General features: G+C 44.9%; 1 protein-coding gene and 1 pseudogene across 1 annotated transcript; both read left to right on the forward strand.

Moving 5' to 3' along the window:
* Positions 1 to 1,110: 1,110 nt before the first annotated feature.
* Positions 1,111 to 2,397, forward strand: FOXB2 (forkhead box B2). The gene has a single exon (XM_032866735.1). It carries the CDS (start codon positions 1,111 to 1,113, stop codon positions 2,395 to 2,397), a length of 1,287 nt encoding a protein of 428 aa, XP_032722626.1.
* A 1,897-nt stretch (positions 2,398 to 4,294) lies between these two features.
* The window catches only part of LOC116873075, a 28,907-nt pseudogene continuing 5,997 nt past the window's right edge, over positions 4,295 to 27,204 (forward strand).

Raw genomic sequence — 27,204 nt, forward strand, 5'->3', positions numbered from 1 at the left:
GCGGGCGGTGAATGTTGGGGGTGGGGGCGTCCAAAGTGTGGCGGAGGAGCGGGCGGGGGCGAGGCGCGGCGCCTTCGTGCCCCTTCTTCTGCGAGAGACGCGGCGGCGGCAGCGGAGTCCCTCAGCCTCGGTCATGTGATAGTCTCGAAGCGCGAGCTGCGGGGGTCTCCGGCGTCTCGGGGACCATTACAAAACGCAGCCAGGAGAGCGCGTCGCTGCCACAGCCGCCGCCGCCGCCGCCTCTCCAGCTCGAGACGGGCCCCGGAGAGCGGCGGCAGCTGCGGCGCGGACGGCGGAGCGGGCCCAGACCAGCCTCGCATCCTCCCGGCCTTCGCAGCCGCCCCCTCGGGCCCGCAGCGTGCCCCCGCGTCCAGCGCCCCCGCCGCGCCGCTGCTGCAGAAACCAAACCCCCCCCCCCCCCCAGCAACCGCCTACAGCTCTCTCCCCGGCTCTGCTGCGAGCGGCCAGAGACCTGGGAGAAACGGGCTGCCAGGAGCTGAGCTCCCTTCTCCTTACCTCGCCGCTCCCCTCCAGGAAAACCTCAACTCCCGGCTGGGTGCCCGAAGCAGGGACAGCCTCCGGGCGCAGCAAGTCTTGCCTCTCCGGCCCCCTGGAGCACGAGCGCCAACTCGGATATTTAAAGGGCCAGAGTCCCGCCTGTGCCGTCCTTCCCAGCCCGCTGGGCCTGAGCTTCCCTCGGACCGAGAAAAAGAAAAGAGGAGGCCGGGAACGGAACGCGGCCCTGCCGACGCCTCCACCGCCCGCTCTAGCACCGGGTCTCTGACCACCCGGGGGAAGCCGCCGGGAGGGTGTGGTGGGGAAGCTGGCGCGCCCCGCCCGCCACTCTCTGCGCGGGTCGGCCACCGTCGGGCCAGAAGTTGCTAGCCGCGGAGAGCTGAGCTGGCCCGAGAGGGCAGCAGGCGCGGAGCCCCCCGAACAGCTGGTAGAAGTCTGGAGAGAGACGGCGAGAGGGTCTGGGGACAGAAAGGGCGGGGTGGCGGGGCTGGGCGGGCGGATTGGGGCTTAGTGCAGACCGCCAGGCCCCGGCAACCCGGTGCGTAGACACTGCCGTCCAGTGGGGGCCGGAGGGCAGTGGAGGCGCCGGAGGCGATGCCGCGGCCGGGGAAGAGCTCGTACAGCGACCAAAAGCCGCCCTACTCGTACATCTCGCTGACCGCCATGGCCATCCAGCACTCGGCCGAGAAGATGCTGCCGCTGAGCGACATCTACAAGTTCATCATGGAGCGCTTCCCCTACTACCGCGAGCACACGCAGCGTTGGCAGAACAGCCTGCGCCACAACCTCTCCTTCAACGACTGCTTCATCAAGATCCCGCGGCGGCCGGACCAGCCCGGCAAGGGCAGCTTCTGGGCGCTGCATCCCGACTGCGGCGACATGTTCGAGAACGGCAGCTTCCTGCGGCGCCGAAAGCGCTTCAAGGTGCTGCGCGCGGAACACACTCACCTGCACGCGGGAAGCACCAAGAGCGCGCCAGGCGCCGGGCCCGGAGGGCACCTTCACCCCCACCACCCGCACCACCACCACCACCACCACCACGCGGCCGCGCACCACCACCACCACCACCACCACCCGCCCCAGCCGCCGCCGCCCCCGCCGCCGCCGCACATGGTGCATTATTTCCATCAGCAGCCTCCTCCCGCCCCGCAGCCGCCGCACCTTTCGTCGCAGCCCCCGCAGCAGCCTCCCCAGCAGTCGCAGCCTCAGCCGCCGTCCCACCCGGGCAAGATGCAGGAGGCGGCAGCGGTGGCGGCGGCGGCTGCGGCAGCGGCGGCGGCGGCCGTGGGCAGCGTGGGGCGCCTGTCGCAGTTCCCACCCTACGGGTTGGGCTCAGCGGCCGCCGCCGCCGCTGCCGCAGCAGCGTCCACGTCGGGCTTCAAGCATCCGTTCGCCATCGAGAACATCATCAGCCGAGACTACAAGGGCGTGCTTCAGGCCGGCGGGCTGCCCTTGGCGTCAGTCATGCACCACCTGGGTTACCCCGTGCCGGGCCAGCTTGGCAACGTGGTCAGCTCCGTGTGGCCGCACGTGGGCGTTATGGATTCGGTGGCCGCAGCCGCCGCCGCCGCCGCCGCGGCGGGGGTCCCTGTGGGCCCGGAGTACGGGGCTTTCGGCGTGCCGGTCAAGGCCCTGTGCCACTCGGCAAGCCAGAGCCTGCCTGCGGTGCCGGTGCCCATCAAGCCTACCCCCTCGCTGCCGCCGGTGGCCGCGCTGCCTCCGACCCTCACTGTCCCCGCGGCCGCGCAGCAGCCGCCGGCGCCGTCCACCGTGTGCCCTGCGGCTGCGGCCTCGCCGGCCGCCTCCCTGCTGGAGCCCACCGCCCCGAGTGCGGCCGAGAGCAAGGGCAGCTCCCTGCACTCGGTGCTGGTGCACTCGTAGGGGACACGGCGAGCCGCGGAGCCGGAAGCGTGCAGGCACTCCCGGCCCAGGACAGCCGGTTAGGGAGAAGGCGCCCTGAGGCTGGGCAGACCTGGCGAGCCTGAGCCTTTGTGGCAAAGGAAAGTCTTTGAACAGACAAACCCGAAAGCGGATTCTCCAGTGATCTGAATAAAGATAACACTTCTGGTGTTTGTGTTTATACTATGTTGTACAATCAGATTAATGAAAGGAAATTTTCAGGTAAGAGTTTCTATTGTAATTAATATTGTAAGTCAGTAAGTTATGGGGGGAGGGAGCGAAGGAGTTTGGGGAAGCCTCTTTGGCAAATTGCAAATGGATTTAGACCCTCATTCCTGGGAGCAGAAGCTGGCGGAGCTAAACCTCCCCGGGAGAAATCCAACAGACAATGACGCTTCAAACGGACCTCAGCCACCAAGTTTCTCACCCTGGGAGAGGCCTCTCGTCAACATCCTAGACAAAACTGCTATTCACTAAGGAAATCTCGTTTTATTTAAGATGGAAAAGAGAGAGCATTTTCATATCGTTATCTTGCCGGTCAGTTAAATGGGCGAGGACACGGTATCATGAATAAAGTCGCTTGGGGGTGAGGGGGTAGCAGGAACTCCACGAAGGATCTTGGGAAACAGTTCAGTTTCTTGCTCTGACCCGGGGGTCGACAAGGACAGAAGGACAGCTAAAGCAATTAGTTTGCACAAAACAGAATGGTAGCGGCTTAAGGAGCAAAGCCCCAGATTCCAAAAGTAAAGTTCGGGGGAACACAACCAAAGAGAGACAATAAAGGCGGCTTTTTACCTGCAATTCGTTTGTGTATCAATCGGATGAGGCTGTTAAGGAGCCCCCAAATAATGTTAATTCCCACGATCCGTTCCATTTGGGACTTTAAAGGAAAAAAAAAATCACTTGCATCATGGGATTTTGCTCCTCTAATCATGAGTGCAAGAAAAACCCGCGCCAACACCCGACAGTATTGGTCTTAACGCTTCCAGGAGCGCTTCTTGGCGGTTGCCTTCCAGCCTCCGGACAGATGTCAGAGGATGACTTCCGTCCCTTCGGCGCGCCGCGGTCGATGTGGTATCCTGAGCGCTGTTTGGCGCCTACGACTCTCAGGCGAATTTTTCATTTTCAGCTCGTGAATGGAAAAGAAACTTGCCGCTATTGCTCCTTCCCCCTTTTTGAGCCCCAGGAATAGCACTTTACTCGCAACAAACTTTTGGGAACGAGGGGGGCGCGGGTAAGGAGGAGGCAGCTGCCCTTTGCCTCTGAGTCACCTTGGGCTTGTGTCCGCGCCGCGTTCGGGTTGTGACTTTGTAACAAGTTCATGTCTGCCGGTGTTGTACGCGGTGTTCCCCATTAAAGCTTCTCTCTGGATATGCCGCTGCCGGTGTGAGGATGTTGCGCTTCTCAGGAGAGGAGGCGGCAGTCTGAGCGCCCACTGGGCGGTCGAGGGACTTTCCAAATCCTCTCCTCCCCTTTATTTCTCAACTTCAGAGCCTCTTAAGGGGTGAGTTCACAGGAGAGCCGCCACCAGGGACAAGCGTCCTCCATTGCTCTTATTATCCGTTGGCGCAATTACCTTCTGGAATTCCACCATCCTTATGCTGGCCTCCGGATCCCCAGCCCACCTCAGGGCAGGGAACCGCATTAGCAAAAAACCCGCAACAGGGAATTTTTTTGTTCCCATTTGAGGTTCACTTCAGTTCACCATCACCACCACTCAACACCCTTCCCCTTTCCTAAGGGCCTGGAGGGCGGGCCACGCCGGGGACTCTGTACCCTTGGGTAGATGCCCTGAGGCGCCCCCTTAAGTCTGGAAGACAGACCGGGGCGGGGAAGTCGGTGCCAGGTCCCTGCCACTGCCACCGCGGCCGACACTGACATGGAGTGCGACCCCCGCCACCGAAGCCGGGAGGACCTGTTGCGCTCCCGCTCGGGGAGCGTCCTCGGCGAGCAGGGCCTCGGGAGGAGGCGGCAGCCTGGGGCCCCAGAGCGCTGGGCGGGCGAGAACCCCTGGCCCCGCGGTCCGCTCTCCCGGGAGGGAACCTGCGGGCTGCAGCGGCTGCCGAGCCGCGCGGGGAGCTGGCGAGGCGGCCCCGGCCCGGCGCCGGTCGGGGAAGCCACGGCCGGCTGTCTGCTCTCCGACCTCGAACGGGGCTCCATCTGTTCAGTCAGGCCCAACAGAAGCCTCCTCTAACCTTTCCTCCGAAGAAAGTAAAGGACCTACAAGATGACCAGCACACAGTAATGACACTGAGGGGGAGGGGTGGGGACGGGAGGTGGGGCGGGTGTTGGTTAAATCTTGAAGTAGGTGTTTCCACGCATGCTTTATGTACAAGTTGCATCTCAGCTCGAAGCCGAGGTTTGGTCTCCGTTTAGGTCACCAAGTCCTTGCGAACTGAAACAACTGGTGTACCCACTTCTTCCAACTTGAGACTCTGTAAGGGTTTCGGCAGGGTTTCCCTCTTCACTAGTCTGATGCGGTGGAAAAAGAGAAAAGAAGGGGGACACTGACATGGGGGGGGTCACAGATTTGGAGGGACTTTTGAGTTTGGCTTCTTTGTCCTCCTCTGGATGAGTGAGTGCCTAGAAGTCCTGGGGTCAGGACCCCTAGTTTAGAAGAGTCCATTGGCTGGAAATAGCAATTGAATCCCAGGGGCTTGTTCAAAAGAACACTCCTTCCTTCTGGTCCAGCTGTCCAAAAGGTGTGATTTTACGGTGCCCAGGGCCCCTTTTCCAGGAAAGGGGCACAGCCCAAAGTGTCCTTTAGCACCAACAGAGCTAGCCTAAGCAGTAGTCCCTCCTGGGAAGAAAGGAGCCTGTGGGCCACAGCCACAGGAAATGAGCAATTGTCCCTCACAGTTTTCCTGGCCCCGCTGAGCTAACTCCTTCCTGCCTCTGTGTTGAAAACAAGGGTGTTTAGTATTTACTGGAAGAAAAGAGAAAAAGGAGAAGGGAAGGCCAAGTGAATTTAGAGATAATTCTACTCGAATTTTTATCCAGCAGGAGATCCAGGTACCCAAAGGAAACAATGCTTGGCATTGAGAGTAGAGAACCTGGGAATTCAGGCAAATAAATAAGGGTGAGGGGAGCTTTCTGCCAAAACTCTGATCCCAAGGGAGGCTTCCAGTTGAAGCCCCAGACACCAGCCCTGTCCTGAAGACCCCTCTTAACTAAGATGGGATCAGGAATCTGACTGTATTGTGTGGGGCTTTATCCGCCTAAGCAATTACCACCCCATTCCCAAGCCAGGAACCTGGCAGGATTAGTCTTGGCAGACCTCTGAGATACCAGGACTGGGAGGACCCCAGGCCTGAGGCTCACTGCTCATCACCAGAATCAGATTTTCATACCCAGATGCCATAAAACATCCATTTAAAGACATTGGAACCAGATCTGGTGCTTATTTTAAACATGTTCATAGGGTTCAGGCCATTAAAAAAAGAAAAAAAAAGTATTGTCCTGGTAATAATCAAAGTATATAGAGAAGTACAAAAGCTAATAAGAATAATAAATTGATGGTACTATTTTGGTGACCCTCTCAACTGAGTATGTGATCTCATCTGAACTCACAGGATTCTCTCTCTAGCGACAGGTTGAGATAGAGGGAAAGTAAATTCTGGATAGAAGTGAAATGCAAGTAGAGACAATAAAAAGGTATGACCATCTCAGTTCATGTGTTTAATAAAATCATTTGTGGTGGTTTAATAACATCATTAGGGGAGAGAATCGTGCTTTCCAGGATGATAAAAAAGAATAGGGTTGCTTAGCCTGTATCCCACTCACCTGCAGGCACGGGAGCCTGAGCAAGATGGGCAGAAGCAATGAGACAAGAGAGAGATTTCAGTGTAGATATCTTTACAGTAAAGTAAGAGGGAAACAGCTTGGAATCATCCATTTGATTGTATTTCCTTGAGAAGCAGAGACAAGAGCTAAGGGCAGAGGGAGGACAAAGATATTTTAGCTGTAGTCGCTAGCAGAACAGGCTCTCCAGAATCGGCACAGTTGGCATCTGGCACTTAGGAAGGCTGTCAGTCAAGCTGGCCTGTGGTCAATTATCTCCTTAAGTAGACTGGCACGAGTCCAGCCAGGGAGGAAGGCTGGTGGCATCCAGAGGAATCAGAGCCAGTTAGCTGGCCTTGGTACTAAGCATCTTTGCATGGGGGGTTTGGAAGGCTGATCAACACATCTTCTCCTGGGATTCGAAGGTGACATTTGCCTGCTTGGCACTAGTACAGAAAGAGTCCAGAACAGTATGGAAACAGAATGCCTTAGGAGAAAAAAAAAAAATTGATTCTCAAAGCCACCAGTTCTCCTTAAATTCCATTCACTGACAAAAATCACCATCTCTGATATGCACAAAACGATACAGAGATCTTGGTAAATGACAGCGGGACGTGGTTCCTCCACTGGACAAGAATTCTCGTTCATCATTGTACCTGACTATGAAATGGGCAGAAAAGATAGTCTGGGGGGCATATTCAGGCTTGGATGATGTGGCAAGGGTTTGAAGTGGTAGTGTTAAGCAGACTATGGGGATACAATTTTGTGTGGGGGTACAGGGGCAGGGTGGAGTTGTCATTGGAAAGGGGAGAGTAAAGAAGGGGTTTCGAAAGCCAGTGATAACCACTTTGTAGGTAAAAAGGCAGAATGGGGATTCAAGTGGAGGTGGGAAGTCCTTGAATTCCAAAGGGCAAAACAGTTTCTTCGAGTCCAACGTTTTCATTTTGCTCATTTGAAGTATTTTCATTAACTTTATCTGTCAAAGCTGAAATGCTACCTTATACCCTTTGGGGGAGATTGAAGAGATCTGTTTGGGATTTCAATTCAGTCTTAAACCATTGTTTAAATGGTATGAGTCTGGCAAAACTCCAGATGTACTCTGTCCCAAGCACTTTTCCCCCTTAACTATCCCCTGTGTATTTTAAGGAAAATCTAAGCCACATGTTGTACTTTCCCCCTTGCATCCAAATGTCGTTTTATTGAATTTTAGCATGGTCCATGAAATTCAAATTCTGAGTTTTAAGCTATAATATATTCATATGATCTACAACACAGTCACATGATATGCACATATATCATTAAGCAGAAAATAAAACATCTGAGAACTATAGTTGATTATAGTAACATTTCTTCAGACTGAAGAACCATGCTGAGAACTCCATATTAAAAAAGGATTTTATGAAATTATCCAAAAATTCAGAGAAATGAAATTAGTGACTCATGAGAATATTTTTAAAAGAATACTGCTAAGAAGCTATTTTGATTATGCTTTGTTTGATCCAAATAGTTGTTTCCTGCCACAAGGAACAGGTCTTTGTGTGCACAAGACACCCAGGCTTTGCTTGTAAGTCACAGATCTCATTATTGTGGCATCATTTAAAAAATGCATTGAACTAAGCTCTCCCATCTGAGCCACTTCCAGCCCTGTCAGCACCTTCACAGACAGCGTGCTTTTACTGTTACTGCGGATGAATGCTTAGCAAGAAGGGAGCTGGAGAGCTGTAGTCCAGGCCCAGCTGAACTAGATTCATTCCAGAAAGGATCCACAACATTGAAGCACACAGATGAGAAAAGGGGAAAAGGGGGAAAGGAGGGGGAAGAGAGGGGAAGCAAAGAAAGAAGCAGAGAGAGAGAGAGAGAGAGAGACGGGGGGCAGATGTATACATCTAATATTGACAAAGCAAAAAAAAAAAGGAATTATAATTTTCTAACCTAATATTGTTTTGGTTTTCTCTCAGGAAACTCTCGATCAATTTTTCCAATGTATGTGTCTATAACACTACTTATCAGAAATAATCTTGGCTTAAAAGCAATATCCATTCTTCTTTTAAGAATGGTTCTTAGTGGGGCGCCTGGGTGGCTCAGTGGGTTAAGTCTCCACCTTCAGCTCAGGTCATGATCTCAGGGTCTTGGGATCAAGCCTTGCATCGGGCTCTCTGCTGAGCAGGGAGCCTGCTTCCCTCTCTCTCTCTGCCTATTTGTGATCTCTCTCTTTCTCTCTCTGTGTCAAATAAATAAATAAAATCTAAAAAAAAAAAAAAAAAGAATGGTTCTTAGCTAGAGAGGACAGGGCACTGTATAACTAACTGGCAGCCACATTTATTGCCTAAAAAGAAGAGGCGTCAGTCTGCCTAAGAATTCATCCCAGGTGAGAATTTTGCATGATTAATTTTGTTGCAATTTATTGTATAGGGATTAACCTATATCCCCACAAGGAGGTGTTTAAATAAGTGATGCTGTTTATATACTATGGAGTATCATGCAGCCATCACAAATAATGCTTATGAAATTTTGCTCATATAGAAAATGTTTATGCACCAAATCTAAACAGCGGTACCTCTAGACTCCAGACTGCTGAAATCATAAATCATCTTATTTTCTTGTTTTCCATATGATCTCGATTGTTTTGGATTGTCTGCACACACCAATCATGTTTTACTTTTATAACCAGGGGAAAGATCACTCAAAGATCTCTCCAGCCAGTACAACTAGCATGTCAACAAAATGTAAATTATTATTTTTTAAGATTTATTTATTTATTTGACAGTTAGAGACCACAAGTAGGCAGAGAGGCAAGCAGAGAGAGAGGGGGAAGCAGGCTCTTCTGACCAGAGAGCCCGATTCGGGGCTCACTCCCAGGACCCTGAGATCATGACCTGAGCCAAAGGCAGAGGCTTAACTCGCCACCCAGGCGCCCCCAAAATGTAAATTATTATATTTTAATGTAGCATCTTCAGTTTGGGGGAGGGGTGAATAACTGACTGGTAAAAATGTACTTTAAAGGCAAAGAACTGCAGAGAAGAAGGACCCACACACATCCTGCTGTCCTCCTGCTGTGTCTTTTACAAGACGGCTGTCACTTTTTTTAAGTTTTGACTCCGGGAATTTTGTGAGAATCGCTGTCCCATAAAACTGCAATGGGAAAATGCAAAAAGGCTGAAATTACAAAGAGGGCTTGATAAAGAAAAAATCCCTCTCTTTCTCTCTCTCTCTTTTTTAAGTAAGCTCTAAACCCTACGTGGGGCTCAAACTCACAACCCCCAAATCAAGAGTCAAATGTTCTTCTGACAGATCCAGCCAGGCGCCCCAAGTCTTGCGTACTTTTGCTCCTTTTTCTACTCGCTTTCTCTCTTTTCATCTTTCACATTGCACGAAGTTTTTTAGTAGCCCCAAAGTCTTCTTGAAACTAGGCAGATAATGAGCATTAAGTTAATACATTCTACTAGCTTAGGCAATTCCTCCCAAATGCGAAATAATATGCAGTTTTCCAAAATAGTAATATAATTCTGCTTTTTCCCAGTTGGCAAATCCTTTTTGTGTAGTGACAATGTTTTAGGGGTTCCTGGGTGGCTCAGTCTGTTAAATGTCTGCTCTTGGCTCAGGTCATGATCCCAGGGTCCTGGGAATGAGCCCTGAGTTGGGCTCCCTGCTCAGTGGGGACCCTGCTTCTCCCTCTTCCTCTCCAGCTGGTGCTCTCTCCCCCTCTATCTGAAATAAACAAAATCTTAAAAAAAAAAAAAAAAAGATACTATTTGTACTAGTTCAAGTAAACCTGTATTGTGTCTTCCTTGTCTACACCGAAATCGTTTCTTTAAAAAAAAAAATATGGGGAAGTCTGGGGCATGTGGCTGGCCTCAGTCAGTAGAGCATAGGACTCTTGATCTTGGGGTGATGGGGTGATGACATTGAGCTCTATGTTGGATGTAGAAACTACTTTCATTTTTTTAATTTTTCTTAAGATTTTATTTATTTGATAGAGAGATCAAAAGTAGGCAGAGAGAGAGGAGGAAGCAGGCTCCCTGCCAAGCAGAGAGCCAGACGTGGGGCTCGATCCCAGAACCCTGAGACCATGACCTGAGCCAAAGGCAGAGGCCTAACCCACTGAGCCACCCAGGCACCCCAAGACTACTTTTAAAAAATTTGTTTTAAAATTTTAAAAAATGCAAAAGTCTGTAACTACTCAGAACATTCAAATTTTCAGAAGACTAAACATACCTCAACTATTATGACAGAAGCCTGATTACCTCTAAAAATGACCCCAGGTCACTGAGATTTTTGGTTTTTAAAAATGTCGCACTGGAGAACTTAAATTCAACTAAAGTTGAAATTATAAGCCTGAATTTTTAACCCAAGAGAACCAGAGAATCAAAGTATGATCAAATATATCTCACTTCACCAGCTTAGAGAACAAAATAACATCCTATTTCTTTGACATACAAAAATTTTGAACCCTCTTCTCAGTTATTACTGGAAAACATCTTTTTCCTTCTCAGGGAACCCTAGGCTGACTCAGGCCTGGTTACTCCCACCTTTTTTTAAGATTTTATTTACTTATTTGATAGAGAGAGAGGGAACACAAACAGGGGGAGTGGCAGAGAGAGAGGGAGAAGCAGGCTCCCTGCTGATGTGATCCCAGGAGTTTGGGATCATGACCCAAGCCAATGCTTAGGTGCCTGCGTGGCTCAGTGGGTTAAGCGGGCCCTCTGCTCAGCAGGGAGCCTGCTTCCCTGTCTTTTTCTCTCTGCCTACTTGTGATCTCTGTCTGTCAAATAAATAAATAAATAAAATCTTCAAAAGAAGAAAGAAAAGAAGGCAGATGCTTTACCACTGAGCCACCCAGGTGCCCCCTGGGGAGTTTTGTGAAACACCTTCTGCTGGATCCCGCCTCCAAAGATTCTGATTCAGCTGGTGTGAAGCAGAGCCTGAGTTGATACCGGTCTAATGAGTTACCAGATGATGCTGATGTTGCTGATTTTTTTTCTTTTTAAGATTTTATTTATTTATTTGACAGACAGAGATCACAAGTAGGCAGAGAGGTAGGCACAGAGAGAGGAGAAAGCAGGCTCAGGGAGCCTGATGGAGGGCTCGATCTCAGGACCCTGAGATCATGAACCCTCATCCAATCCACTGAGCCACCCAGGCGCCCCACTGATGTTGCTGATTTGCTGGGCCCCAGATCACACTCAAGTTCTGGGCTGCAAGAGATTTTCTTTTCATCAGTTAACAGCCATCTCAGCCCATCAGCCATACCCAAATAACTTTGAACATTAGTTAAGATCAATATCTTTTTTTCTCTCAAAACCTCCATAGGGCAGGGGCGCCTGCGTAGAGCAGTCAGTGAAGCGTTCGACTCTTGGTTTCGACTCAGGTGGTGATCTCAAAAGTCGTGGAATTAAGCCCCAAGTCCGGCGCTGTGCTCAGCTCAGAGTGGGCTTGACACTCTCTCTCTTTCTCCCTCTGCCTCTTCTGCTCTAGTTCTCTCTTGATCTCTCTCTAAAATAAATAAAACCTCAGGGCGGGGGGCAGGAACCTCACTGTTGCCTATCAAATTTACCCATCCCCTTCCCAGTCGTCTGAGTATTATATACTAATGCACAAGGGAAACGGAAAAGCCCCGTATGCCCCAGAGTTGGAACACTCCCCACCGTAGTCACATCAGGACAGAATGGTTGGGCTGGAAAGCAAAAAAATTTCTTATTTCATCAAGGAGGCAGCTGAGGCAGCAGTTACTTGAGAAGCAAATTACTAAACATTAAAGCTAGAAGTCAGTTGTTGGGGGCACCTGAATGGCTCAGTCAGTTAAGTCTACCTTGCTCAGGTCATGATCCCCGGGGTCCTGGGATCAAATCCTGCCTCAGGGAGCATGCTTCTTCCTATTCCTGCCACTCCTCCTGCTTGTGCACTCCCTTTTTCTCTCTCTGTCAAATAAATAAATAAAATCTTAAATTAATTAACAAAAACTCATTTGTCTTCTTGCTATGCCCATCTTTACATCATAAGCCAGCTCCTTTACAAAAGGAACTACCACTTCACTTCCTTAATGTGATGTAACTGTATTTGCAGACCACATTTTCCTTTGATGCTTTTATCTTTATGTCAACTGTTTTATATAGGAGAGATAGGGGTTTTTTTAAAGATTTTATTTATTTACTTGACACAGAGAGAGAGAGATCGCAAGCAGGCAGAGAGGCAGGCAGAGAGAGGGAGGAGCAGGCTTCCTGCTGAGCAGAGAGCCCAAGGCGGGGCTCAATCCCAGGACCCTGAGATCATAACCTGAGTCAAAGGCAGAGGCTTAACCCACTGAGCCACCCAGGCGCCTGGGGAGATAGGTTTTATTCTGAGTTTATACAGACGCAGGCTTAGATCTAAAACTTGGAGGATCGGGTCCTTGCAGATGTTCAAATGATGCATCAATTTAGTGAACTCACGCTTTGCCTAAAAATGGAACCAGTTAGCCAAATATTTACAAAACCGCTTTGTTTTCATAGTGTGTATTCTAACAAAATGTGTGCATTCTAACAAAACAAATGTTACCAGGACTCAAGCTGGGATCCCCTCTAATCCTTGAGAGTTCCTGATCTTTTCTATAGCCTTATCCCGTGTTCTGTGACAGACTCACACCCCTGTCTCTCTGGGGACTTTAGCTGGAGAAGGTATAGAGGCTTTGCTGATTAGTCATGTCTGACTTACAACTCCAGCTCCCAGAGACCTGGTGCACTTTAAGGATCATCTCAACATAAAAGCATCCTGCCCCCTTTATTTGCAACCATTCCAGGTATAAAGGGCATGAGAAGCAAACGCTAATGTCTTGAAGATTTGAGTTTACCTTACTTCATTGAATTGAAATATTTATTATTTTAAAAACTACTTCTATCATCTCTCTACCAGGACTTTTCTCTGATTGTCTTTGCAATTCAGTCTGGTCTTAGTCTGATTGACCTTGACTCTCTTCTTGGTCTGTTTGTTCTCTCCCCAGCCCACCTTGCCCTTCTCCAGTTGCTTCCATTGCCCTTCACCCTACTCCACCCCAATTCCCACTAACTTCTTTTTTTTCAAGAATTATTTATTTGACAGAGAGAGATCACAAGCGGGCAGAGAGGCAGGCAGAGAGAGAGAGGGAAGCAGACTCCCTGCCGAGCAAAGAGCCTGATATTGGGGCTCGATCCCAGGATCCTGAGATCACGACCTGAGCTGAAGGCAGAGGCTTAACCCACCGAGCCACCCACGTGGCCACTAACTTTTTATGAGGAATGGTTTAATCCTCCTTCTCTCTGTGGAGACTGTAACCATTGGGACCTCGCCTTCTACAGGGAAAGTGTTCTATCAAGTTTTTTTCCGACATGAAGACAGCTAAGACAACTAATGTTGACTATTAAAATCAGGGTTTTTTTTTAAAGATTTTATTTATTTATTTGACAGACAGAGATCACAAGTAGGCAGAGAGGCAGACAGAGAGAGAGAGAGAGGAGGAAGCAGCCTCCCCATTGAGCAGAGAGCCCGATGCGGGGCTCGATACCAGGACCCTGGGATCCTGACCCAAGCCAAAGTCAGAGGCTTTAACCCACTGAGCCACCCAGGCGCCCCTAAAATCAGTTTTAATCCTAACTACCCCCACATCTCCACCCCACAAGCAATTATTCAATTCTGTCCTCGTGCAGGACCTCTGCCAGGTGCTGATTATAATAAGACACATTCCCCGCCTGTGCCGCCAACTATTAAGCTGTTGTCTCTCATCTCCAAGCCTCCCCTTCCCTACTCTGCTCTGGGAAGCTGGGACTTCGCATACCACGTTTCTGCTTTGCCTGCTGGCTATATGTTGGGTTCTGGTAATGTGGGGTTCTAGTGGTAGTAGCAACAGTGGGAAAAGAAGGGATTTGCTCCTTTCTGCTTGTTCCTTCTGGGGCTTCCTTTTTGCTTGTGATTCCTGAAAGCCTCATGCAGCAAAACTTCTTTACCCTGCAGTGCCTTCTTGCAGCAGCAGCTGAATCCAGTTGGAAGTTTTCCCGATGCTTAAAGAACCAACCCCATCATGCCCCTCCTCGGAGACGTCAGCACGTCAGCCCCAGGACACTCCTGCGTTCTGAGGGCTAGCAACCTGGGGCTCACCTCTGAGTTTCTGAGTGTTAATAATGCCAACTTCTTCTTATGTCCTCTCCAGCCTAAACCTTGTAGGTGATTTCTGCCGTTGCTATGACTGTGATAGTTCAGAGTTCTCTTTCTACGCATTCCGTTATTAACATTTTTACACCTAGTTAACTATTCATTAAATGAAATTCTGTTCGTCAAAATAACTGGAATGGTTTCTGTCTCCTGACTGGATTTTAATGCATCTGCCTCTAAGGATCTGATAGTCCGAAGCAGAAGACTGTCTCCTCTGACCAAGATGTGTACAAAGTAAGTGCAGGGAACCATGGAGGGAAAAGTTCAGGTTCAAGTTTGTAATATGAAACAATATGCATAGGTATAGATATGCTGATAAATATCAACCAAGGAAAACATTGAAAACGTCTTTGCTTTTACAAGTAATAAACTCTTTTAAAATAAAAGTGTCAAAGCATGTGTTTATAGTAGCATAACCTTGTGTTCTCTGCAGGACTTCATTGCAACGTGGCTTTGTAAAGTGGCATGAGTTTGCAGATAAGTTCTGTGATCTCAGTGCGACAGACCCAGTCCAGCAGCTGAGTTCCCAGGAGGAGGCTTCTCCAGACCACACTGTTTGACCTTCACTCTTCGAGAGTCAAGGAACAAAATGATCCAATTCTCCCCGGAAGGTAGGAGGCTAGAGAGCAAAGTGGTAAAACAAACAAACAATCAAATAAGGTCAAAAATAATCGAATAGGTTGAAGGTAAAAAGAGTGCTTTTTGTTTTGTTTTGTTTTTAAAATTTTTATTAACATATACTGTATTATTTGCCCCAGGGGTACAGGTCTGTGAATCGCCAGGTGTACACATTTCACAGCACTCACCGTAGCCCATACCCTCCCCAATGTCCATAACCCAACCACCCTCTCCCTACCCCCCTCCCCCTGGCAATCCTCAGTTTGTTTCATGAGATTAAGAGTCTGTTATGGTTTGTCTAAAAAGTGATTTTTGCAACTTCTGAATTTGACCATTCTGCTTATAGATGTAATAGGAGGATATTGACTTTTTAAACGAGTTGCAGTAATATAAGTAAGTAGCTAGTGAGCGGGCCCCAGCCAGAGCTCCTCACTGGAAGGATACTGGCTCACCTTAAGAATGCCCTTAAGAATGTCCTATAAAACAATAGCAAGTTGGAATAAACACACATCAGGGACTTTTGTATAGTTTTCTATGAGAACAGTAAAGATATGTTTTGAAATAAGAGTTTTGACAGAGTATTCAAGTGCTTCACAGTTATTGAGGCGTTTAAGAGAAATTTGAACATTATAGGGTCCATGCCAAATTTATTTTGATGTCCAATAACAGGTTGACCCACTACATACTGGTTTTGCTGCTTTGATATTAGTATTTGTGGAAAGTTTTTGAAAGTTTCTACAGGTATCTTTTTCATCTTTGTACCTCTACCGACTAATATGTGAGTCATGGTACATTCTTTTTTTTTTTTTTTTTTTTAAGATTTTATTTATTGTGGGGCCTGGGTGGCTCAGTGGGTTAAGCCTCTGCCTTTGGCTCAGGTCATGATCCCTGGGTTCTGGGATCAAGCCCCACATAGGGCTCTCTGCTCAGCGGGAAGCCTGCTTCCTTGTCTCTCTCTGCCTGCCTCTCTGCCTGCCTCTCTGCCTATTTGTGATCTCTCTATCAAATAAACAAATAAGATCTTTTCTTTTTCCTTTTTTAAAAAAGATTTTATTTATTTGACACAGAGAGAGAGTTCACAAGTAGGCAGAGAGGCAGGCAGAGAGAGGGGGGGAAGCAGGCGTCTCATTGAGCAGAGAGCCCTATGCAGGGCTCAATCCCAGGACTCTGGGATCATGACCTGAGCCGAAGGCAGAGGCTTTAACCCACCTAACCACCCAAGCCAGCCCCTGTCACAGTATGTTCTTAAAGTTTTGTTGAAGAGGAATAAGAATTTAGTCAATATAGTCCACCATCTTGACTTAATGAATATTCAGATGTGGAGACCATCCACCTAACTGTTCAAAAACAAAAACAAAATCTTAAGTAATGAAATCCTTGTAAGTCAAATGGCTTCAAGATAGACAGAGATTCAGCTGCTTTGCCAAGGTCATTTAGCTACTTTGTGATAGAGCCAAGATTGTGTCTCAGGGCAGCCAAACTCACACCCAGCTCTTATCCACAGTCAGAAACTGCATCAAAAAATCTCTGAAACATTTTGGGTTTTGGTTTTTACATCTGTAAGACTGGACAAAGAATACCTACCTAATTAGATTTACTTTAACCAATAAATAAAATCAGTTTGCTGACAATCAAAATTGAAATTCCTATTTTCAAAAACCAATTGAGAAATGTTTCTTAGTAACTGGAGACAGATTGGAAAAAAAAAAAATCCTAAAAATTAGTATGATTTAGTAAAGGAGGCCAGCTGAAAGGGGGAAATTGTTTTGGACAGTATTTTTTTTTTTTTTAAACTAGATCCAGGCAATATTTCTTACAACTTTTCAAAGCGATGTGATGATTTTAAAACCACATTTATAGAAACAATTTCCTGGCTTTAAAATTAATTTTGATATTATATCCAAGTTACTTAAAAGTAACTCTTGTTTCAAAAATATTAAAAGCTTACTAAAAGAAAAATTGTAAAATGATTTGAACATTATTTAGAATGAAATTTTAGATTATATCATGGCAGGAAGGCAAACTTTGAAACTGACTGTAATTAAAAGTTCATGTGAAAATGTGGACTCACCCAGGATGATGAGCAACAATGTAACATATAAATCAGCACACTTTGCATACTTTTTTTCTATTTTGCTCTTTGGCTCTCCATTCTTTCTATATCCAACAATTAAATCGTGCCTTTCCTTCAAAACCCAACTTAAAAACCAACTCTTATAGTGGCTAATAGATTGCAGGAAACAATATTTCCTTTCCTTTCTTTTTTTTTTTTTTAAGATTTTATTTATTTGACAGATGGAGATCACAAGTAGGCAGAGAGGCAGGCAGAGAGAGAGGAGGAAGCAGGCTCTGCTGAGCAGAGAGCCCGATGTGGGGCTCAATCCCAGGACCCTGAGATCATGACCTGAGCCAAAGGCAGAGGCTTAACCCACTGAGCCACCCAAGCACTCCCAATATTTCCTTTCTTTCTTTCCAAGGAGTCTTACCAATTTGCCTCTACCTTTCTCTGGTCTCTGTTATTAATCTCTCTTTTCTTTATTCTTAGAGAATGTTAAATCCATGACCCAGTGTGCCTTGATTTGGGCTGAGCATGTCACCGGCTCTTCTGCCAAAATGAACTGTAGAATAACAGGGACTTCATCTTTATGGAAATCTTCGTATTTCTCCCTGCATGCTGTTTTCCACACAGTATGTATTCAGTTACTGTGTATGTGCAGAGAACAGAATCACCCTTGGCTGGTCTCCTTCAAGGCCGATTTCTAGAGAGACAGGTAAATTCTCTCTTGTCCAATTCCATTTGTATCTCTTGATATCCATTCCATGACCTGCAACCTGGAACTACATGGGATCGATGATCTCCTTCTCATATTCTTGTAACCATTGGGAGTGCTCAATTTAAAACATAACAGGTGCCCCACCTGCAGGTAGGCAACTCTTTCCATAGCAGATTTAACTGACCAGGAAGATCATTTTAAAGTTCTAACCCCAGACCTCTTACTCTGAGAAATTCTGGCCTTTGTGAACATCATCCAAAGGGCAACATGGTACCATGAGAAGCACTTGAGCTTTGAACCCCATATCTGAAATTTACTACTTCAATTGCTTTGATGATAGTAATTGATTGAACATATAAATGTCTACCATTAATCCTCAAAATAACTGAAGGCAGGCAGTCTGGACCAAATCTCATCCCTATTTGATTGATAAAGAATCTGAGGATCAGAGAGTCCACTTTCTTCCCAAGTCACGAGCTACCTAATGGTTTTACCAGGACTGGAACTCAAGGCAATGAAATTCAAGCCCCAACTCTTAACTTGAAGTGCTACTGCTTCATTAATTTCCTTAGCTTCTCTAAGTTTCCTCATCTTAAAGACCAAAGAAAATTTCTACTTCATTGGGTTTGTTGAGACAGCTGTCCAATGAGTATTAGTGTCCTTTCACCTGGAACTGTGGAACTTAATCAACCTAAATCTATCTGAATTAGGATTTTTGGTAGGAAAGAGGGAACCTTCTATGTAATGCCCTAAATTCCACCCTGAGTTTTTCCAATTGATTACTGACTTCCCAATGACCCAGGTGTTCAGTGAATGCAGAACTGGGTCTCCAACAGGGAGCAAGATGCCTTCCTTGGTCCTCAGCAATTTACACACATTTGCTGTGAATGATTGAGGACTTTAAAAGAGCACTCACCACATTTTATGGGCAATAGCTTTTCTATCTTCAGGTAGAAACAATTGTGTAAATTTGCATATGTATCAATCCAAGATGAGTTAGACATATATGACACTGGTGAGGAAAACTAAGGTCTAACAGGGAAACTGTCTTTAGTTTCACAAAGAGGAAATCCTACTCTAGCTTCCCACTGAGAAAAATAATGGACAAAGAAAGTACAAATGACCTAGAGTAACCTCCTCTTTCTCTACAACAAATGGTCAAAACCAGTGACAATATTATTTTAAAAATTTTTTTAAAGCTGGCACATAATCAATTTTCATTTCTTTATTCTTCATATATGGTGAGATTAGGTCAATGAACATGTACTTTCTGATGACTCATTTCCTTTTGATCCTTTCCATAACTCTGATTCAACTGAGATGACATAGAGAACATTTCCAGGGTTTACATGTGACATGATATATAAAATCTGTCCCTCAGGTAATAGATGAGGGACCTGCCTTCTAATGTCTGCAATTCCCTTTCTGCCTATCGGAAACTGGGAAAACTACAGAATTTCTCTGAAATGTAGTATCCTCACTCACAAATGGTCACTGTGCAAACATTTATCAAGCGTTCTTTACGTAACACACAGTGTGCTGGGAGGTTTGCAGGGAGGATAATGTTGCCCTGATTCCTCTATAAAATCTTTGAGAGATGAAGTCCAGCTCCAAAGGTTGATCAGTCTCATTCTGAGGAGGTCATGGAAATGGGAGCTCTCTGTGCAATGCTGAGTGTGTAAAGATACTAGAGATGCCAACTTTGGTAATGAGGGTAGCAATGGTGATGACCACGAGGAGGAGGATACTGAGAATCATTACTAACCTGTGTTTAGGAAAGGGTTGATGCAGCTCTTCTGGACTTGCCAAGGGTTTCAGAGAAGCAAACAAAACCTTCCTGGGCATCGGAATGGGATAGGAAATGGGAGAAGTGTCTGCCTTGATCTACTAGAAAGTTGCTCCACGGAGCCTATGGCACATATACGAACACTGAGTTCACCTTCTTAGAGATCAAATTCCTGAGATCTTGATTACGTGTGTCAATAAACAACTGAACACGTATTACAGACAAGATCCCAGGCACAGTTAGGCAGAAACTCAGACAAAGAAAGGTCTGCTGCATTGTTGGTAATTTTCTAAGCTGCTCAGTGAAACTTACAGGTTGAAATTTTTCAGAGCATCTCCCTGGGAAAAACAGTCCCAGAACTGATAACTTGCCCCTCCACATACTGTTATTTTTAGTACACTGAGTGCTCGATGCCGTAAAAGATCGAACTGAAACACTTAACATCCACGCTACTTTGCTCCTTGAGTTAAATGAGATTAAAATCTAGGAATGAGAAATTTTTATCTCATTTTTTTACATGTGATACTAATACAGTTTCTAAAAGGAATCCCAAAGTCATTACACTCTACTACTATCATTCTTTAAATAGACATAATTGAGATTCCTGAATTTCTGAATTAGACAGCTAGATGTGTATCCTATAAAAATTTGTACTAAAACCAAGATTCAGAACTCTACAGACAAATACCCACCTCATTTTGTGTAATGATGTGTCATTGCAGGTACAATCAGCATGGATAAGAATCTAAGAGTTCAAAATTATTTGTATAAATCCAAATCTAAATGCTTAATACCAGAAATCTATTCATTTCCTGCTCTTCCTGTAACAGATCACCACACACTTTGTGACTTAAAACGATGCAGTTCTGGACGTCAGAAGTCCAAATCAGTTTCACAGGGTTAACATCAAAATATTTGGCAGACTTGGCTCCTTCTAGAGGCTCTCACTGGAGAATCTGTTCCTTTACCTTTTCCCCCGCTGCTAGTAGACACCTGTAATTGGCTTGTGGCCCCCTTCCTTCCTCTTCAAAGCCTGTTTCCTTTATCATGCCACTTTCTCCTCTTCTGTAGTCTGATTTCTCTTTGTCTCCCTCTCAAGGAGGACACTAAGAATGATAATATCATAAGGATATTATCCCCATCTCAAGATCTTTTCTTTAGTCATATTTGCAAAATCCCCTTTGCCATGTAAATTAACATTCACAGATTCTGAGGCTGTGGACATTTTGGGGAGTTGTTATTCTGTCTACCATACAGATGCACCAGTCATGACTGAGGACCTCTATGGACCTCACCCAGATTTCCTAATGATAAAACAGCTTTTGATTTCATGTCTTGATTTTTTTGTAACAGTGAATCCTATGGAGAACTCCAACTAGAGCAGCTGGCATTCAAGATCATGAGATGGGAAGAAATAGCATAAAAGAGAAAGTTGGGGCACCTGGCTGACTTCTTCTGTAGAGTATTTGACTCTTAACCTTGGGGTCGTGAGTTCAAGCCCCATGTGCGGAAATTACCTAAAAATAAAACCTTAAAAAAAAGACTAATAAATTTAAAAGTCCCATTGTACATCAGATTAACTGAGGACAGGATGATTTTATATCTAAAGAGATCCCTTGCTTGCCCTCAGTCTCCACATGTTTCATTAAAAGCACACCCAAAGCCAATGAAAGCCAGCCTGTGTTGCAAATCTTCAGAACTAAACAAAAGATACTCAATGGAGATGTATTAGTTCTTTATCCAAGTGGTTCCTCCTGGAACAATTTTCTTTCAGTTTTTGGTACTAACATCATATAAAAAAAGTCTAATCCAAAATCTGATAGCAATCTCCTAAAGAAGAAACTCAATTTTCCAGAAATAGCTAATTCCTGAAACAAGATATTTGAGATGTGACCTCAAATACCTAGACCAAGTGTCTACAATCTGACTAGTCTGTCACTATAACCATAAAATGTATTTGAAAAGAGCCCTTAACAACCTAATTTAGGGTGAACAATAGATATTTAACTTGGCCGGGCCAAATGCAAATCTATCCCAAAAGAAATCTTCATTTGACCTTTGAAGTGAGGATTACAAACAGGGAGAGTTTGATCCTTCCAGCCTTCAGGATCTCATCCCTGTAAGGGGCAGAGGAGAAAGGGAGAAGGCTGAGGGAGGGGGAAATCTGACCTTAATCCCTGTGGGATTGAGACCCATGGATCCACAACAAGTATTGATATGCAGAGAAGCAGCAAGGGAAGGAAAAATTGGTGAGGATGATCGAACCCCACTTGAATAAAAAGCCAGAGGTTTACACAGTTTGTAACAGTGTAAATGTGAGGACCCTCGCATTTGCTCATTTAAAGAAAATCTATGTGTATCTGTTAATATTCATTGTAAATTTCAGGGGTTCAGGTGCTAGTATCTGGTGACTCCTTTAAAGCCATATGACAGATGTTGTCTGTAATAAGGCAAGAATTATTTTCTAAAATTGTGCACAAAGCTATTTTATTTTTCAGAGGATTTATGACATGTGCTCAAGTAATAACAGATCTGTGCATCTACAAGTTAAGTTAAGGGTCAATTTTCCACTGTTGTCATTACTGAGCACGTGGAGAAAGTGTTTTGAATTCCAAATGGCATTTCCTCCCCACAAACATTTTTATTCATCTATTTATTTTTTAAAGTAATCTCTGCACCCAACATGGTGCTTGAAATCACAACCCTGAGATCAATAGTTGCACATTCTATACCAAGTGAGCCAGCCAGGTGTCACGTCTCCTACCCCCCAAAACAATCTTAACTGTCTTTTCCAATCATAGCATAGGATGGTATACTCCATTTGTTTCGATCGTTGTGTTCTTAAAATCTACACTACATTTTCATAAGTCAAATTGAATGTTAATATTCCCAAACTCCCACTATGTAAAGAAATTGGTGTACGTGTGTTAAAAGCAGATCCCACAAAGATTATAGATTATTTTCAGTCATAGAGAAACTGAGGCATGGGAAGAATGAGTGGCTTGTCCAAAAACACCAGCAGACAATTCTAGCACAGTGAACTGACATCAGACTTTTGACATCCAGCTAGAACCAAGAAAAATATACTAACTTCCCTCCTTAAAGTTGAACATTTTTTTATTAAGATTATTAACTGCAAATTTGAAATGTTAAAAAAAATTAATCCTTTTTGGTCTTCCAAGTCATTGCTTCAAATTCCCTAGGAATTCCATAGGAAATTACTTCAACTGTGCACTTTTTCCTGTCCTATGTTGACCCAACCTTAGTTATCAACAGATTTTGATTTGTTTATTATTTGATTGAGTCTCATCCAACCCTTCTCCCTGGCAGTCAAGGGAATCCTCTCTCCTGAATGGAAACATTTAGATTTGCTACTTTTAAACTCAAGGATTAGCTTTGCACTTGGGGAATCTTTGGGTAGCATCAAACCTACCCTACAGAATTCTGCAATTTCATTTCATTTATGAATTTAAAGGGCTTACAGCTGTCTTCACAGTTAAGTGAGGATTTACGGAGATGTTGCCTTCCCTGGTAGCAGAGATAATTCCCCAACCAGCAGGACTTCTGTACTCCCTGAAGTAGATGGTTTGACCAAGGAGGGTGAAATTAGCACGCACACACAAAACATACCATCTGAGGCTTTCTGAGAATGCAGATCCAGGGGGAAATTTTAGTGCATCAGTTACTTTTTTTTTTTTTTTTTTTTTTGGTGGTGGTTTTTTGCTAGATCTTAGTTGGAAAGATTTGTGTGCTTTTTATGTGCACAGCTGTGGAGTCTCTGGGGAGATTTCTTGCTCTTTTTCATTTTTGCATATAAGCCAAAAACCAAGATCTAAGCACCAAATGTAGTATCATAAGCCCGTAGGTGATTCTCCAAAGGATGCTAGACAAAGAACTGATTAAAATCCAAGGTGGGCATTGTAGTGGCAAGGCTACAATGTGTATTATGATGAGAAGAGAAACAGCTGAACAGGTGGGAGCCAGGCCTTTGTTTTGTGGTTGCGTTTGTTGTTACTGCCATTTGTTTGCTTAGTTCTCACTCTGGCTCTAACCATTCTATATAGACTGGGCCAAATTAATGGAACTTTTGTTTGCTACTGGTGAGATAAATATCTGTTGCCCAAACAAATCAATGAACAAACCTGAGATTGATCTTTGCTATGTGACCCTGGCTGAGTGATTTGATCTCTATGCCTATATTTCTTTGTCTTGTGAATTAATCTAAATAAACTCTAGGATTTATTCTGGTTCCAAATATTAATGGTTAATATTTACAGATAACTTACTGTGGGTTGGACAATATTTTAAATACTTTCATATGCCAACCTTTTTAATCTTCACAAAATCTTAACAAATAAGTAGTAGTATTACCCTCATTGAACAAATAAGGAATCTGAGACAGAGATGTTAAATAACTTGTCCAACGCCAAATAGCTTGTAGGTGGCAAAATCAAAATTAAACTAGAAAGATCAACTCCAGACTTTGTACTCTAATGAAAATTCTATACCACCTCTCTAAAATGCTATGGACAAAAAGTGAGGATGTGAATTTTAATGTACTACCTCAAACTAGATCTCTCCAAACTGTAAACATTTTATTTTTATTAGCAATGAATGTATTAACCTTAATCTCTGAATCCCACCCCAGCCTGAATGCTCACTGCCTCCAAAGACCAATCGTATCTCTTGACCCTTAATATCATCTCTTGGCTTACATCATCTTTGGAGCTTATCCTGGGTCTCTGCCTGTGGTGGGGAGAAAACAGCGGAGAAGCCATGGTCAATCATTTGAAAACAAACAGGATCAGAGAGTTGAATGTTGTGCTTTGGAGGATGCATGGAAATGTCAAATGAAAGCCCAGTAGGAAACCGATCACACATTTGCATTACAGTAATTAGGAGGGTTTATTTATAAATGGACTAGGTATTTATAGTGAGCTTAATGGTACCACAAGGAATAAATAATACACCAACCTGGGGATCATAGCAACAGAATTGTTACCACCTTCCTTGACCTGAAGGGAAGGAAGTGGTTACCAGAACCCTGAAGGGGAGCTTTTTGTGGAACAGCCTCTTTGTGGGGAGTAATGTCCTTGGATCCAGGGACACAGCCAGCCTGAGAAACTAATACCGGACCTTGCTTTTTCCTCTCTAGTCTCCTGGGAAAGATACCCACTGGCCAAACCCAACAGGAAACCAGTAGGCCAGTGAATCAGTTTGTGTAATCCACAGAGGAGCCTCCTGGGGTAGGAATGGAGTAGATAAGAATGAAGAGTATATGGTGAAAAGCAAATGAAAGATACTTGGCAGACCTACTGCAAGCTGATATTTACTAAGAGAGCTGTTGAGGGTCCAGAAAGGTTATTTACCCAGAAATAAATTTTGAAGACCAACTGGTACCTCAAAATTACCTGTCTGAACCCCAAGAGCCCTTAATCTTATCAAATGGTTTGATTTTGCCACCTTTTATCTGTATCTATTTTATAAGTAATTTTGAAGAAATTTCTTTCCTTATGCTCTAGTCTAAGACTTAGAAGTCAAAATGTTGTAGTTTTTCCTACGAACATTGTTTAAATTTTTCAGTTAAGTAAACAATGCAACTTCGTCTCAAACCAAACCCTCCAACAGACCCTGCACCAAGTGTCAGGATATAGTAACTACTAATTTTATCATTAAGGTATTGACAACTTTCAAAGACAGAGAAAAGATATTTTAGCTTCTTGTGGCACCCATCAATAAAGCACCTAGCAGTTTATATCTTTTCCATGCAAAGTGCCTTTCCATTCTTTTATGAATGGAAATATATATATATATATAACCTATAAATAGGTAATGATTCCTCTCATTTTTTGCTTGTTTTGTGCTGTTCTGTATTTTTTCCCCAATTAATAAATTTTAAAGGCCAACAGATTAGACCACTCCCAAAGATCATGCAGTGGCACAACATGGCAGTGGAAGAAATCTAGAAATTTAATCAATGTTAAACAGCAGTAATACCTCAGGGCAGCAACCTCTAACTCTGAGGTCAGGAGTATGGCTAACAGAATAGTTTCTAGTGATTCAGAAAACAAGTAGAATTATGCATTACCAGTGAGCTCTTTAGTTAAAGAGCTTGTGTTAGTCCAAATAGGCCAACGTATGCTGCAGTAACAAATAGCTCTAACGTTGGAGTGGTTAACACATAGAATCTTTTTAGTTTGGCTCACAAAATCTGCTGTGGTCCAGTATCTTTGCAGGCCAGTCCCCTTCCAAGTGGTGATTCAGGGATCTAGGCAGATTTCATTTTGTAGCTATGTCATCAGGAACACCGCCCCCCTCCCCACCACCACCAGCTTGCTACACAGGAGAAGGAAGAACTGGAGGGTTTCCTTTACATGCTTTAGCCCAGAAGTGACACACATCACTTCAACTTAACAGCCTTTGGTTGGAGCTAGTTACTGGACCCTGCCTATCTGTCAGAGCTGGGAAATGTGTCAGAGCACATGGATAAATGTCACATAGATAAATGTCTCTACTACAGTTCCATCTCTAGACAATTACGCCTGCAGAACAGGAGCTGGTAGAGTGGGTGTGAGGGGAACCCTTAGGTATAATTTTTAAAAAAATTCTCTCTAATAAAGGAGTCGTGTCCTCTCTACCCTCCCTTGGATCTAAGCTTCTTTACAAAAGAAGGTTAGGGCATCTGGGTAGCTCAGTCGTTAAATGTCTGCCTTTGGCTCAGGTCATGATTCCAGGGTCCTGGGATCAAGCCCTGTGTCTGGGTCTCTACTCAGGGGGAAGCTTTCCTCTCCCTCTCCCCCTGCTTGTGTTCCCTCTCTCACTGTGTCCCTCTCTGTCAAATAAATAAATAAAATCTTTTTTTAAAAAAAGGTTAAAAATGGATACATTGATTAATATAGGATTACCACTGACCATCTTTCTAAATACTCTTGCTAAAGCAAATATAATTGCAACAGAACAGGGGTTAGAATCAGATGTTGTATCCTCAGCTCTACATTGGAGATGTTACTAATTTTCTCTAGCATCATTTTTTTAATCTGTAGAATGAAGATAAAAATGCCTCCCCTTCAGTGTTGTTAGGAGAGTAGGTTATTTTATCCTAGTCATAAGAGCCAGGGAAGGAGTTCTGAGAAGAGACAAATGATTAGAGACATGAAAGCAGAGGAAGAATTTACAGATGAAGGGGGCTAGGAAAAATGATCACAGAGGACATCACCTCTGTGTTGGGAGGACAACTTCAAATAGGATTGAAAGAAAGTCACTGGGGTGGAACGGGCAGAGGGGAACTGAACATAGACCTTGTAAGTATGTTCAGAATTTTGGTCTCCTAGGATAGCTAAGAGCAAAGGGAAGACTTTGATGGAGACGTCTTTGGTTTGACATAAAGGGAATGACATGGTCTGTTGTATCTTGCAAGATCACTCAGGTTGCCTTGAGGAGAATCCACTGGAAGCAAGAAGTAACGTCAAGGAGACTCATCAAGGGACCATGAAAGTAAATCAATGGAGAGATGATGACAGTTTTGATTAAGGAGGTGAGAAAAAAAAAAATAAGATAGAGGAAGGTATTTAAAAGCTAAACTCAACAGGACTTGAATGGCAGATGGGATCTCATGTATTAAGGAGAGGGAAGTGTGGAGAATAGTTGCTACGTTACTGGCTTGCCCATTGG

This window comes from Lontra canadensis, unplaced genomic scaffold, assembly GCF_010015895.1.
Source record: "Lontra canadensis isolate GAN:19392208 unplaced genomic scaffold, GSC_riverotter_1.0 scaffold31, whole genome shotgun sequence".
Classification (NCBI taxonomy): Eukaryota; Metazoa; Chordata; class Mammalia; order Carnivora; family Mustelidae; genus Lontra; species Lontra canadensis.